Source organism: Anoplophora glabripennis, unplaced genomic scaffold (genome assembly GCF_000390285.2).
Source record: "Anoplophora glabripennis isolate ALB-LARVAE unplaced genomic scaffold, Agla_2.0 scaffold276, whole genome shotgun sequence".
Classification (NCBI taxonomy): Eukaryota; Metazoa; Arthropoda; class Insecta; order Coleoptera; family Cerambycidae; genus Anoplophora; species Anoplophora glabripennis.
In genome coordinates, this window is record NW_019416521.1 from 249,174 (window position 1) to 263,717 (window position 14,544).

The following is a 14,544-nucleotide window of genomic DNA, read 5'->3' on the forward strand; positions in this document are numbered from 1 at the left end:
TACTTCAAGAAAATCTTCCCCAAATTCTCGATGATCTGCCTCTAAATTTACGACGTAACATGTTTTTTCAACACGATGGAGCCCCGGCACATAGTGGTCGCAATGTTCTAAATTTCCTAAACGAAAATTTCGCTGGACGGTGGATAGGGAGGCACGGACCGGTAGCTTGGCCGCCGCGTTCTCCCGACCTAACCCCGCTGGACTTCTTTTTCTGGGGATATCTAAATCAAAAAGTTTACGCCACCGAAGTCGATACCCGTGAGGAATTGCTGCAGCGTATCAATGATGCAGCCAATGAAATTCGTCAAAACCGTTTTAGCATCTTAATAGCTTCGAGAAGTGTTACACGTAGGGCAAGACTTTGTATCAGAGAAGGTGGAGGGTTTTTTGAACAGTTTTTAAAATAGCTTGTTGTCTGTTATCAAAATTAAGTTTCCATCTTATGATCCCTTCGAAAAGTGACGGTTGCAGCTAAATTGCGGAATACAGTGAGGAATGTCCTCCTTGATGTCAGCCTTCTGTTTGGAAACCTTCTGCCGTACTCGCGTTCTGCCGCGCAGCATTACCATCGCAAAAGCCATAAACAAATCATCATATCATAATTGTTCTACATCAATAATGTGTATTACTGATTACGTATTAAATTATTATTATTATTTTTTGTTTAAATTACTATGAAACTGACCAAAGTGGGATTAATTCAAGAGTGATTTTCTCAGAAACCGTTAAAGATAACGATTTGAAACAAGAGTACCTTTTTAATGTCAAACAGTTCGGGAAAATGGAATTTGCTGTCCAATAATAGGTAACTGCCTGTACCTCACTAATTTTCAAATTTGTCAATTCGCAGCATCGACAGGCACCAGAAACCCCCATTATTAGTGCAACCTAAAATAATTCAAAGTTCACTATATGCCTAACAACATGTATAAGGTAAAGTTTAATCATTAAATATTCTTTATCGAAAGCCCTAGTAAAAAATTCTTCAATACGTGCTCTTTCCAATACTGCAGCTTTTTTTGCTTTGTATCCTCTCGATTCATTCTTCAAACAAGCAGTAAGCTTGTTATATTTTCCAATATCTATATTTTTGTAAACCTTTTTAGTAGCCCTTCAACATCGAATACTTCGACCACATAAATGAAATTGCATATTTTTTCATCAAGTTTAAAAAGTACGATATCATGACTTCTTCATTTATTGTCATTACACTTTGTTTTTCCCTCCATTCTTTAAATTCGGAAAACACTTTTTCGTAATGTTCCATGGAGTTCGCTGGCAATAAATGAAAAATTGCTTCTTGAGCTTCTTCAAGAACAGCCACAGGAACACAATTACTTTCTTGCGTTTTTACCAAATTCGGATCGAACTGTTTATTAAATAATTGATAATAAACAACGTACCATAGCAACCAGTAGGTATAACAAAACCTACCATGTATTGCATTCGTGTTTCAATTGCCTTTTATCTACTTAAGAATATTGAACACTTTTTTTAACGTGATTTCCCCGGTAGGCCTACTGCACGAACTGTTATGACGGAATCTTCAGGGACAATACTCTTTTAACTGCATGATGATTATTATTGATATTGATATTGGTTATTGACTAACTGTAGTTCTAATTTCTTTTGATATTTTAATCTGATTCATACTCTTCAAAGTCGACTTCAACAGTCATGCCTTCTTCGATTTCTTCTTCTTCTTCCTTTTCTTGCTGGATGTTCATAAATTGTTCAAATGAAGATAAATCAGCTGTCTCTTCATCGAAATCACATGAATCTTCGTCTGTTGTATTTAATTGGACATTTGAGCAAGACTGGCTTTGGCAATTAGTACACGTTGGAGAACACAGTAACCCTACTCTTCTACAGCCACATTTAGCACTACAACCTTTATTGCAATTGCAAAAAATAGTGTTTAGGAGTTTTTCCGGAGCAGGTGGGAGTAAAGTGTGAATCGGTTCCAAAGTATTATCTGTTAATTTCCAATCCCAGTCTTCTGGGTTCAGTTGATTGCCTAGCCATGTCTGAACTTGATAGTATAATCAATACAAGTGTTGATTAGCAGAAGCCCATGTTGGAGGAAGACAAGATAGTTGTACTTGTTTCTTGTTTCGTGTATTTTTTACAAAAGTTAAATATCTATATTTATCTATACAATTAATTTTTGTTGGAGCTCCATAAACAGCAAGGACAAAGCGGATTCCTTTTGTGATTATTGTTCGAGGTGAAGAATCAATTTCGGTAAATACTTTAGCGCAATCAATCAAATCTTTTTTTCAAATAATTTTAATACTGATGTTTTACCCCTTGTGAACATTGCTAATGTAGTATCGCAGCCGGTTATCGCATGTAAAAATAAGATATGGTTTTGGCATTTTGGATAAGCAGGTAAACTTTTTGAAGAATATATTTCTGTTCGCTGTTGAGCCTTTCCAGGTTTTAAAAAGTGTATAATTTTATCAATTGGAGTCCTTGCAGTGAGTAGTATTGATAAGTCAACATGTTCACCAACTACAATAGTTGTATTTGTTGCATTAAATTGTTCTATTGCTGTTTCAATTATAAGGACATCTGCGTAATTTTGACTAAGGGACTGAGACTGATCTTTTGAGTGCATATTCTCAGAATAGTATAGTTTATACATATAAGAGACACAAATAGGCATTTTTACTTGTATTAAGTGCCTGACTATGTGGCATATAGTGCATATCATGTAGAACGTGACTCCTTCAACTTTTAGAATCGCGATATTTCAGGAATGGTGATCCTTAGAAAAAAAGTCTATAAATTTTGTCTGAACTACTTTTTTAATAAAACTTACCGTTTTCGAAAAAAATCCAAAAAGCCTCAAATTTTGACCTTTGACCCCGAATAACTTTTTTAGCACACATGGGATCGATGGGGACTTTTGACACATTATTTCTAATGGTGTACCCAAGGTCTCCACCAAGATTTAGCTCTATCGGAATTTTTGTTATTTGACCACTATTTTTATGACTAATTTGACCGGACTATTATACAATAAATAACTATTTATATTTGCCATATAACATTTTTTATAATTTCGTTGTGAAAACATTTTAGTGACGAAGTATCAATTCGATCGCAGGCAACAAAATTGGTATTCCTACAGCACGTAAGTATTATTATATTATTAGAAACAATAAATTAGTAATAAAGCATTATAATTCCGACTGTATATCAGTTCTTTAACGAGGGTTTTAGACAATCTAAGCAAGTTAGAGGTTATATGTAAAACCTGACGTGTTGGGGTCAAATGGATCACGGATTCGGATTCAGTGACCCCGAAAACATGTGGTGTGTGGTGCTATTTCTATTCAATTTTATACGACTTACCTTATCAGATCCAATAAAGTATCCTGGGTGAGGACCTCCCGGGTCACATACTTCTCATTAGACGCCTCCATGGGTTTCACGCCCACTCCCGGCCTAATGGTCACCACCAGAATCATACCCAAGATGACAGCAGAGACCGTCGTCGCCGAATAGTAGAATATCGACCTGAAGGCTATCTTCCTCGACAGGCTCAGGTCCAACGAGCCGATGGCGTGAATCACGGACGACATGAGCAATGGAATGATGAGACATTTCAGCATCCTGAGGAAGATTTCTCCGGGAAACGCCAGGTACATGGTGTCTCGCTTGTTCCATTTGCCCAACGCATTCCTGAGGATGATGCCCGTGACGGAACCGCCCACGACGCCGATCACCGTCAGGATGGTGAGGAGGTTGCGACGGAGGAACGAACGCTGATCCTTCGCCATGGCTGGAGGTCAACCTGGAAAAAAGGAGAGTTCTTTTTAACAATACATCTTTTATTGGTAATTACCGTACTATGTTTAATTATTGGTATAGGGTCAGCGTCAATTATTGTCATTATTTCCTAATAAATTTAGTAAATTTCAGTTTTCTTATCCGTATTTTTGGAGTTTCCTTGTGGTCTGTGTCATAGGAGTTCTTCTTGGGAATTATCGTGGTGAGGGGATCCCTCGGCAGCTGCTACCTGAGAAATGCCAGCTGTTAAAAAACGGTGGTGCAAATTCGCACTAGTGTGACCTTTGAGGGTTAATATACCGATGACGTATTCCTACCTTAGAAAATCTGCAATAGTATTGAATGACTCAACGTCAAAACCATCCTACGAGGATGTTTTAAGGTAATTTTATTGTTTAACTGAGTTTGTAACTGTAGATTGTGTAAATTATATGCAAAAGAAAATGGAACGTCAAGTAGAAAAAAAACATAAATTTGTTTGAGTTCAATTTCAATTAACAAGAATATAGTTAGGCAACCAACATTAACTCTGAACCATATCGCCTAGATAGCTCGGAATCACAACGTGTGTGTACAAAATACTTTGGACGCTTTCATGTACAATACAAAAAACGTTATTCCGCAAACAATGATACAAACCACACCTAGTCCAGGATGAGAGGGGCCAAAATATTTTACATATTATGGTCTCGGCCATCTCGCAGACATTGGTTATGTAAGCTGCGTTATTAGATCTATGTATATCTGACATTTTTTTTCAGTTGACAGATATTAATAGAGATGGCGCATGAATTCACTTTTCCAGAAAAAATAATATAGCAGATAAATCTAGATCAAAACAAATACAACTGTAAATACCTTTACATTGTTTACTGGCCGCTATAACGTGTTGTCTGAAGCAGGAAATTGAGATTATTAGAGGTTTGAGAGAAAAAATATTAGGTTATGCGCTTATGCTTCCTATCAAGGATAAGCATCTCTCATTTTGCAGTTTTCTGAAACATGAATTCCTTTAGCATGGTTGTAAATAAATCTCGCTAAAAGTGATCGAAAATGTCAGACATGTTGATCACAATGTCAGACGTTTCGAGAGACATATCACTCTCTACATCAGAAGTTACTCTGAAACTGGAGATCTACTACTCTTGTCACTATTTATATTTGATGTGGTCACTGATCCATGACGTTCCGGTGGGTGACCTCGTACGCGCTGATGATCCTCGCTCGATGAATCAAAGTATTTATGATTCCCTGTTTCTGGGCTGGGTGGTGGTGGGACTCCGTATTCATATATCGGTCCTAAAGTGCCATTTGGAAAAATCAGGTTGTTTGAAACCAAAACCAAAGTTCAAAATAAAAAGTGCCAAATAATGGCTAAAATTTCTTGCATTTAAGGGTAACGATATAAGAAATTACCATTTGCGTTGTTTTTAATGTTATGTAAATCTAACTATTCCGGACTTCTATTGTTATCTGTATGAGCGATATTAAGTTGCGATTAATTTTCTGTTGTTTCTATTGGTTCCTGGAATGCACACTCTCAGCAAATTACCGACTGACAATAGTTAAGGCCTTAAATTATTACCATTTCAAAGATGTTGAATGGCATTTAGATTCAAAGATCCGGATGCCATTTCTAGATCATTTGCTTTGATGTTCCAGCGTGTTTTAGAAACCGGCAGTGTTATTTTTCGTCTTATACAGGATGTCTCGAACTCGATAGTATGGGCCTGCTGTGAGGATACAAAAAATTTAAATATACAGGGTGTAAAATAAAGTAAAATAACTCCCTTGTTACTCATAATACAGAAAGAAAAGTTTATATAAAAGTTATACTTAACCAAGAAACCCAAACTACAAAATTAATTTGATACATACAGAGTGATGAGTAAAAACAGGACACGCCAAATATTACATTTTTTAAATGGAATACCCTGTATTTTTACACATATGGATTTCCGAGAAAATTCTATATATGACTATATAAACAGTTTATCATTTTAGTGTGAGGTTGCCAAGTTATGTAGAAAATTCTTCGAATTTTGGAAAAAACATGACCTCGAAGAAGTTTTATTAACTTTCAGCTACTAACACTTGGAACAAAATAATTAGTTGTAGACAAAGACTCCTATATTAACTTATATCGATATTTTATACAGGGCATTTTTTATAATACAATCATTTTTAAAAAGTTTAAACTTAATTTTCTAAAATTTTTCAAATCCAAAGATGTTGCTATATCTTAAAACCTAACAACTTTAGGTTTAGAACATACTTAATAAAAGTTGAAGTGGACTGATATGTGAATAAAATTGAACAATAAAATACGGTGTTCCATTTGAAAAATTTTAGAAAATCAAGTTTGAACTGTCTTAAAATGATCGTATTATAAAAAATGCCTTTTATAAAATATCGATATTAGCTAATATAGGAGTCTTTGCCTAATATTTGCATACAACTCAGTCAAATATTTTTGCTCCTAGTGTTAGTAGTTGAAAGTTAATACAACGTCTTCGAGGTCATGTTTTTCCAAAATTCGAAGAATTTTGTACATAACTTGGCAACCCCGCACTAAAATGATAAAACTGTTGATATTGATATACATAGAATATTGATTTACATAGAATTTTCTCAGAAATCCATATGTTTAAAAATGTACAGGGTGTTCCATTTAAAAAATGTAATATTTGGCGTATCCTGTTATTACTCATCGCCCTGTGCGTTTCAAATTAATTTTGTTCTTTAGATTTTTTCATTCTGTATAGCTTTTATATAAACTTTTTTTCTGTATTATGAATAATAAGGGAGTTATTTTACTTTCTCACACTAATGGCCCACCCTGTATAATTTGGGACACGTGGTGTTAAATGGGATGAGGTAAGCTCCATAAAAAGCTCTCTTTTTTCTAATAAACTTTTATTGGAGAAATTTTTCCGCATTATTTCCCGTTTAAAAGTTATAAGCAATATTTTCCTAGTCTCAAAAGAAATACCACTTAAAAATTACATTAGCGATGGAAGGATCAAGTAGTCGTTGAAAAATAATTGAATGTTCGCTATTTAAGCTTACCTCATCCCATTTATCACCACGTGTCCCAAATTTTATTTAAATTGTGTATATGCTCACAGTAGGACCATACATCGTGTTTGAGACACCCAATACAACAAATTCATGTGCGAAGAGCAGACAATTTCGGTACAAGAAAATCGATCTGATGTATCTAAAGCAACAGTACATAAAATAATTAAACAACCATTGCATCCCTATCATGTACAACGAGTACGGAAATTGACGGTAGTAAGTTTTCCTCGCATACAAATACGATACATTTGATAAGGATTTAGAAAATAAGGAAAACAACGAAAATCAACCTAGTGTACCATGTTTATATATTTGTTTACATATTTGTTTAATGATGTTACTAGAAAAAGTTATACTTCTTTCTTTTATGTTCTTAGAAGCTTAGATATTGTTCTATACTATTAGAAACCATGGCAATTTCGGGGAATAACAAATAATAAAGCGTCAATGCGCGGGGGGGAACTTTATAAACTATTGTAAACTATTGTAAACAATTGTGCTACATAAAGGAAATTCGGAACAATAATAAAATAAATAAAATGTATACAAACTGTAATGTCATACAAGAAACCTAAAAATCCCCTTATAATTTGTTGTGTAAATTATGGTAATAGAGAAATGATAGTAATTATTGATGATAACTTATGAACTCTGCGAAAACCTCGTATCGGCTAAGAGGCATGTTAATTCCAGTTATTGATGACAAAAAGTTATCTGAAACAGATAAATAAGTCATTCGATTGAATGGACGATTTTCTGTCTGGAATTTGGTCACTGTGTTACTTGTCTTTCTCCAGCAGAGCTATATTAGAATAAATAAAATAATCATTAAAGGATTTTCAAAACTGTGCTAATTTTTAAATTCAATATTATCTTAACTTAGTCTTTTAATCTTATCAAATATTTACAGACATATAAAGATTACTATGTGCTGCTGTGAGATAGGTTTCTTTGCCAATATATTGTGATGAATAAACTTGTCTCAACGTCGCGTCGTAGCCGTAAACACAGTCTTCGTCTCCCGTTATGATCCTTTGAATGAATGTGTCATCGTCATTGGATTGTTCAAGGAGTTGCCGACAAACGTCCACACGATTTATTTCTGTTGTTCGGTCACCAAACGAGAAACAGTTTTGCTGCAACTCGATGCATCTTCAATTTTTCAGTCAAAATTTCATGCCATGACCCAATTGAGACGCTAATCTCTTCTGCAATTTCTCTCTCGGCGATTTGCACGCACCAGATCTTTGACTTTCTGAACGTAGTTGAAGTCGAAGGCCTTCCTGGTCAAGGATCATCTTCACAACCACTTTTAAATCATGAAAACCATTAGTAACATTGCGTAGGTACGACTCAGAGCATCTTCTCCATAAGCTCCAAAAGTGAAAACGTTTCCGTGAAAGTTTTCTCCCATTTCACACAAAATTTTGCATTGTAGGTATGGTTGTTCCAGAAAATCGCATATTTGAAAAATCGCCACTTATCACGTTGCACTTAAGTAGGTAACAGTATTTAAGATCGTGACTGAAAACATAAATAGGTACTAACCAAATTTGGACAGGACATAGCTAATAATACAATGCGAAACATCACCTTACTGTTAAAAATGTTGTCACCGCCGTTCTTGGTGGTGAAAATTCGAAATATTTTGAATTATTCAATTTTCGTGGCTGAAAACACACATAGCTATTGTATTTTTAAAATCGAGAAAGTTGCACTAACCAAATTTGGACAGGACATAGCTAATACAATGCGAAACATCGTCTTAATGTTAAAATTGTTGTCACCGGCGTTCTTGTTGGTGAAAATTCGAAATATTTGGATTTATTCCATTTTCGTGACTGGAAACATACATAGGTGTTGTACTAATAAATATTATTTATTATTATTATATATCATTATCAGAATTTAGTGGTATTGCATATTCTCAAATTTCACCATACTTTTGAATAAATCAATTGAAGCAAATAAACGAACATTTAGATATCCCGGGCAGTTGAGGTAAACGTTGTTATTTTTTTATTATGTTTGTTTTATTTATTTTACGAAAATTTTATTAAATTTATACGCCATAAAGATAACGCTCTGCACTAGAGATTTGTTACCCATATCTACCGGTGATAAGCTGAGAGTTATTTGCAACTTGTTTTAAATATCTTTTAAGAATCAATATTTATATAAGTAAATATACTTACAGGCATGAAAAAATATAATTAGTTTATTTGTTTACTGAGTTTCGATTATATAATTTTACGCTTTGCCATTACAAAAGGAAATGTTTGTGGCTTTTTCTTCCACATAAAAACAATGACTCATTGATAAAATAAGGAATATTCATGAAAAAAGCATGTTTCAATAAAACCATGTACTGCACTTTTTTATGTAAATCCTTTTCTATTCGAGCATAAATATGCAAACTGAAACAATGCAAATAGAAGAAAGAGATTATCATACAGGGTGGCCCAATAATGTGACAAAGTTCAATATCTCCCTTATTATAAAGATTCGAAAAGAAATATTTTATGGGAGTGATGTACATAAAAAAGTTCACATTTTAAAAATATTTTGAATTATACAGGGTGATGCATTAGGGCGCAGCATCTTTAAGGTGGTTTTTCTTAAATGGAACACTGTATATTTTTACAAATTTGTATTCTACAGAGAATTCTCTTTCCAGCGGTGTCTTTGTTTTTTGTATTCGATGCGGCGATGCCAAGTTATTTGAAAAAATAAGATAATTTTCGCTGGGACGAGGTTCTGTAAATCTATTCACTGTGCAGGTACTACCAGTAATTAAGAAAAAATATTTTGTAGGCATGCGAACTAAAGATGTGGACAAACAACAAAATAGCAAAATCTTTAGAATTTTGTACAGGGTGTTCTACACATAAGCTGCAGTTTAGCGAATTTCGAAGGACATTTTCTCGACTTTTTTAAATAGAACACCCGATATATTATTTCATTTTTAGATTAATATGTTAATTACCTACAACTTTTGTAAACAACACCTCATGCCTAAAATCACTATTTTCGGAAATATTGGCACTTTTCTAGCAAAACCCCTTTAATTTTACTTTTTATTACTCTTTTAGGTCATGAGTTTGCCATCAAATAACAAAATTTATCCTTTATCCGTCAACAGTAACAAAATTAAAATTGTTAAGGTAATTGTTTTTGTCCAGGGCTAACTTAATGGCAATTAAGAAGAAATTGATAAAAAAAATAGAACATCACAAATACCTTAAAAAGTTGTCAGGTCGGGTGGAAAATGTATATTTTTTTCGAAATAATACGTTAGTAAATTAGTCAAACAACAGAAAAATGCTAAATTTAATGATTAAAAGTAGATTTTAACAAATAAAGAACAAGGAATTACTACAAATGAACAGAATCGAAGAAGTGTTAGTAATAAATTAAATACTTGGTATAAAAAGAAAAGAAATATAAATAGATACTAACTAAATGTTCAAAGTGTCTTCCGTTAAACTTAAACTCCATGTACATATTTTGTGAGTGCATTCTCACAAAATGCGGGTTTTCTGTGGCAAAATAATGAAAAATTATGTCGGTTGACATTACCATTCTAGACAAAATCTGTAAAATCGCGTTCTATTCTAATTTTGTTTTGAACCCACTCGCAGAACTCTTCTACAATCTTCATCACTTAATTCCTGCAATAATTGGACATGGTATGGATGCATTTTATTGTTTTTTAATAATCTTTCCACAGCTGTTCTTCCAATATCTATTTGAATACCAATTTCTCGTTGACTAATATGAGGGTCTTCAGTGACAGCCAAAAGAACGTTTAATTCATTTTCTTCAGTGAATGTTCTTTTTTTAACACTTACAATAAGCTACTGTACCGGAATTATCAAAACGATCCATTACTTTTCTAAAAGTTCGTACACTGGGCTGCCTTCTCTGTGGATAGGATTGATGATAAATTCGTGTTGCTAATAAAGTATTTTATCGCTTGCACCCAATACATAAATCATATCAACCATTTCTGTTTGAGAAAAGTTCATTTTGAAGTATTTTTAAACTTACAACCCAGCAGTTTAAACTACTGGCAATTAAACAACAACAATAAACGTGCAGATTTTGTTAATTTATGTCAAACTCATGGCCTACTAGAGTAATAAAAAGTAAAATTTGTAAAATTAAAGGGGTTTTACTAGAAAAGTGCCAATATTTCCGAAAATAGTGATTTTAGGCATATGGTATTATTTACAAAAGTTGTAAATAATTAATATATTAATCCAAAAATAAAATAATATACCGAGTGTTTCATTTAAAAAAATCGAGAAAATGTCCGTCGAATTTCGCTAAACTGGGGCTTATGTGTAGAACACCCTGTACAAAATTATAAAGATTTTTTTGTTTTGTTGTTTGTCCACACAACTTTTTTTAGGTACATCACTCCCATAAAATATTTATTTTCAAATCTTTATAATACGGGATATTGATATTGAACTTTGTCACACTATTGGGCCATCCTGTATATGTTCTCTATTACTAGCTCCAACAGAGACTGCTGTTTTCTATCAAGTTAAAAAGATCTTCATCAAGAGAGTGGATCTACCTTCATCTTTATTTACCGTTTACAAAAAATGGATTTATGTTCACTAATATTGTACGATTGCATGATTATTCTACTGCAGCATCTTGCAGTGACATTGATCTCATTCCTGTCGGTAAATTTCCTTCATTTTTGTTTATATCACAAAGTCGAAAATGATAACCCAGTTCTCAAACTAGTACGACTGAAGATAGTCTTAGAACCATACAAGTCAACAGTTCTGATAAACATTATTTTCCATTAGTCACATATATCGCACGTGATAATAACGTTTATATATAAAAATACCGGATAATATGTTGGACTAATCTTTAATTCAACTGTATAGGTGAATGGAATGGCTACATATTTATGATGACGAGCTCTTTAGAGAATTTCACTTCTTGGTTAGCCTTATACAGGCTGTTACAAATTCGCTTCTCACTACAAGAATCTCAGAAACGGTAAGAGATACGAAGTAGCTAAATGGGGGCAAAGTTGCATAATCAGGGGACCAACATAATGGCTCTAAAAAATCGAGGCTAACGTGGTTAGTTTTCGAAATACTTGAAAACAAAACGAAATTTTGGCAATCAGTTTTTGTTTTATTTCAGCCTTGTTTGAGGTGATATTGAAAAAGAAGAACACTTTATCATGGCAGCTTTTTGCCCTCTATTGAATAATCAATTTTTATATGTAACGTTTCGTCTCTCCAGGACCATCATCAACATCATTTTTTTAAATACGACCCTGGAAATTTTATTACATTCTTTGTAAGCTTTCATGACCCCCAATAATAAATAACTATGAGCACGGGATTAAAACTCTAATAATGTTTATTGTAACATGTGATGGTAATAGTTTAAATAACTAGGTGGATTTCACAGGGTCTAACCACTCTTACGATAATTCAATAAATATAAAAATAAAAAAAAAAATAGATAAATTGGGAACAAATACATTGAAGATTAATTTTTCCACACAAAATATCTAAAACTGGTTCGGGCTGAGGCAGAACAGTATTGGGGGTCATGAAGGCTTGCAAAAAATGTAATCAAATTTCCAGGATCGTATTTGAAAAAATGAAGTTGATGATGGTCCTGACGATACGAAAAATTGATGAAAATTGATTATGCCATTCGATAGAGGGCAAAAAGTTGCCATGAGAAAGTGTCCTCCTTTTTTCAATATCACCTCAAACAAGGCTGAAATGAAACAAAAACGGATTTCCAAAATTTCAATTTTTTTCAAATATTTCGAAAACTAATCATGATTTTTCAGAGGCATAATGTTGGTCCCCTGGTTATGCAACTTTGCCCCATTTAAGCTACTTCGTATCTCTTACCGTTTCCGAGATCCCTGTAGTAAGAAGCAAAGTTGTAACATCCTGTATAAATTATTTTATTATTTTTTAAATTATGATGACATGTGTACGCAATTACTCGAAGATGGAAAATTTATTAAAGAAAAAACAGTGGCAAAAGTGGCAAGTATACGAATTGAGATCTTTATCGTTTAATTCTGTGATTAAATTAATGACACCTTGTTGACGAGTTTTATTTATTTATTTATTCACTAAGAATAATACCTAGGTATCTTAAAAGCTATTGCAGTTATTTCTGTAGAAAAATAAGGATAATATTGATAATTTATTAATATACACATACACATAACTTTTCAATAATCAATTAGAAGTTGTACAGTGATATTTTTACATAAATAGCTGGAATGAAATAAAGTTTAATATTCAGTACCTACCTAATTCATATTTGTGTTCCAATAATATTCAAGTTCAATTTAATAAATCATTGAAATTAGTAGTCTTGAGAATTTGACTGTAGTTATTAATATTTACCTCTGCCAAATGCAGCAATCACTATTATCTCTACAGCGTTCAACAGAGAACGTAAACATTAAATAATAATTCGTGTCAGTGTTATTTCGCCCACTTGATGCTGTTAATATATTTAGGCATTTTTGAACATACAATGGTATTTTCCTTATCTGATGTTTATATGCCATTGTGAGCATAATCCTCAAAATTTCGCAAATATAATTTTATACACTTAAGTCAAAAACAGGACAGAGTTCTAGACAAAACCATATATATCTCATTCAAGGCTCTCTCAATAAATCATTTCAAGAAAACAAGTACCTACGAATAATAATAATTACAAAGAGCTTATTTCATATGTAAACTATCTTCAACGGATTAGGAAAAAAATAATTTCTTTTATATAGTTATGATTATACAACATACAAGCAATCAAAATCCATAATTTTTTATTAATACGTATGTTAAATGAAACGAAAGTTTCTTTATTATACATACATTTTGAAGCCATTAAAGCAAAAATTAGCGATACTATACAAAACATCTACACGAAAACAGATCCCGCCTGGTCTATTTGTCAATTTCTTAAATACATACCGGAAATACTATTGACGTAGTTTTTTTACAGTAGCATAGAAAAAAAAACAAATAAAAAAATATGTGGGAGATGCCCTTCGATCCATTCTCATCCGGCACAGGTGGTTGTGGAACAAAGAAACGTCGGCAAATGCAAATGGCATCCAGAGTGCGATTGTAGCGAACCAGCTACATTAACACGAAAAGAACCGACAGACTAGGGAATGAGGACGACAAAGGAAGTGTTTAATAAAAATAAATTATTAATGAAAAGTGAGGCTAGAAACGATCCCGCAATATAGGGTACTATAACATCATATTTAACATAATGCAATTAGTTTGTTGTTTTATGTCTTTCTGAGGCAGCCGCCGTTGATTCGTACACAATGGTAGTAGGTACATTTATATTCCAGTTCTAATACTTCGTATCATACTTTCGAGTTAAATTATTTGATATGTTGGAATGGTATCGGTCAGTTTCGAGACCAGTTATTCCTCAGGGATCAATTCTAAGACCTCTCATGTCCAAATATTAGGAACCAAGACAAAATCTAAAATTTTCGACACAAACTTAGATGCCACGTGCCTATATCTACTTTCAGCCAACTTAAAATACCGTGCGACCAAAAGAATTAACAGTAATGTATTGTATAGCCGGCAGAAAAGCCACATTTCCCCAGATGTTCAAAAATCG

At 33.2% G+C, this 14,544-nt stretch overlaps 1 protein-coding gene across 1 annotated transcript in view; it reads right to left on the minus strand.

Moving 5' to 3' along the window:
• The window catches only part of LOC108907588 (excitatory amino acid transporter 3), a 51,214-nt gene that overhangs the window by 16,679 nt on the left and 19,991 nt on the right, over positions 1-14,544 (minus strand). The window contains exon 2 of the mRNA XM_018711331.2: positions 3,361-3,802. Within this exon, the coding sequence (XP_018566847.1) occupies positions 3,361-3,788 (428 nt within the window). The 5' untranslated portion in view covers positions 3,789-3,802. The remainder of the gene's footprint in view (positions 1-3,360; positions 3,803-14,544) is intronic.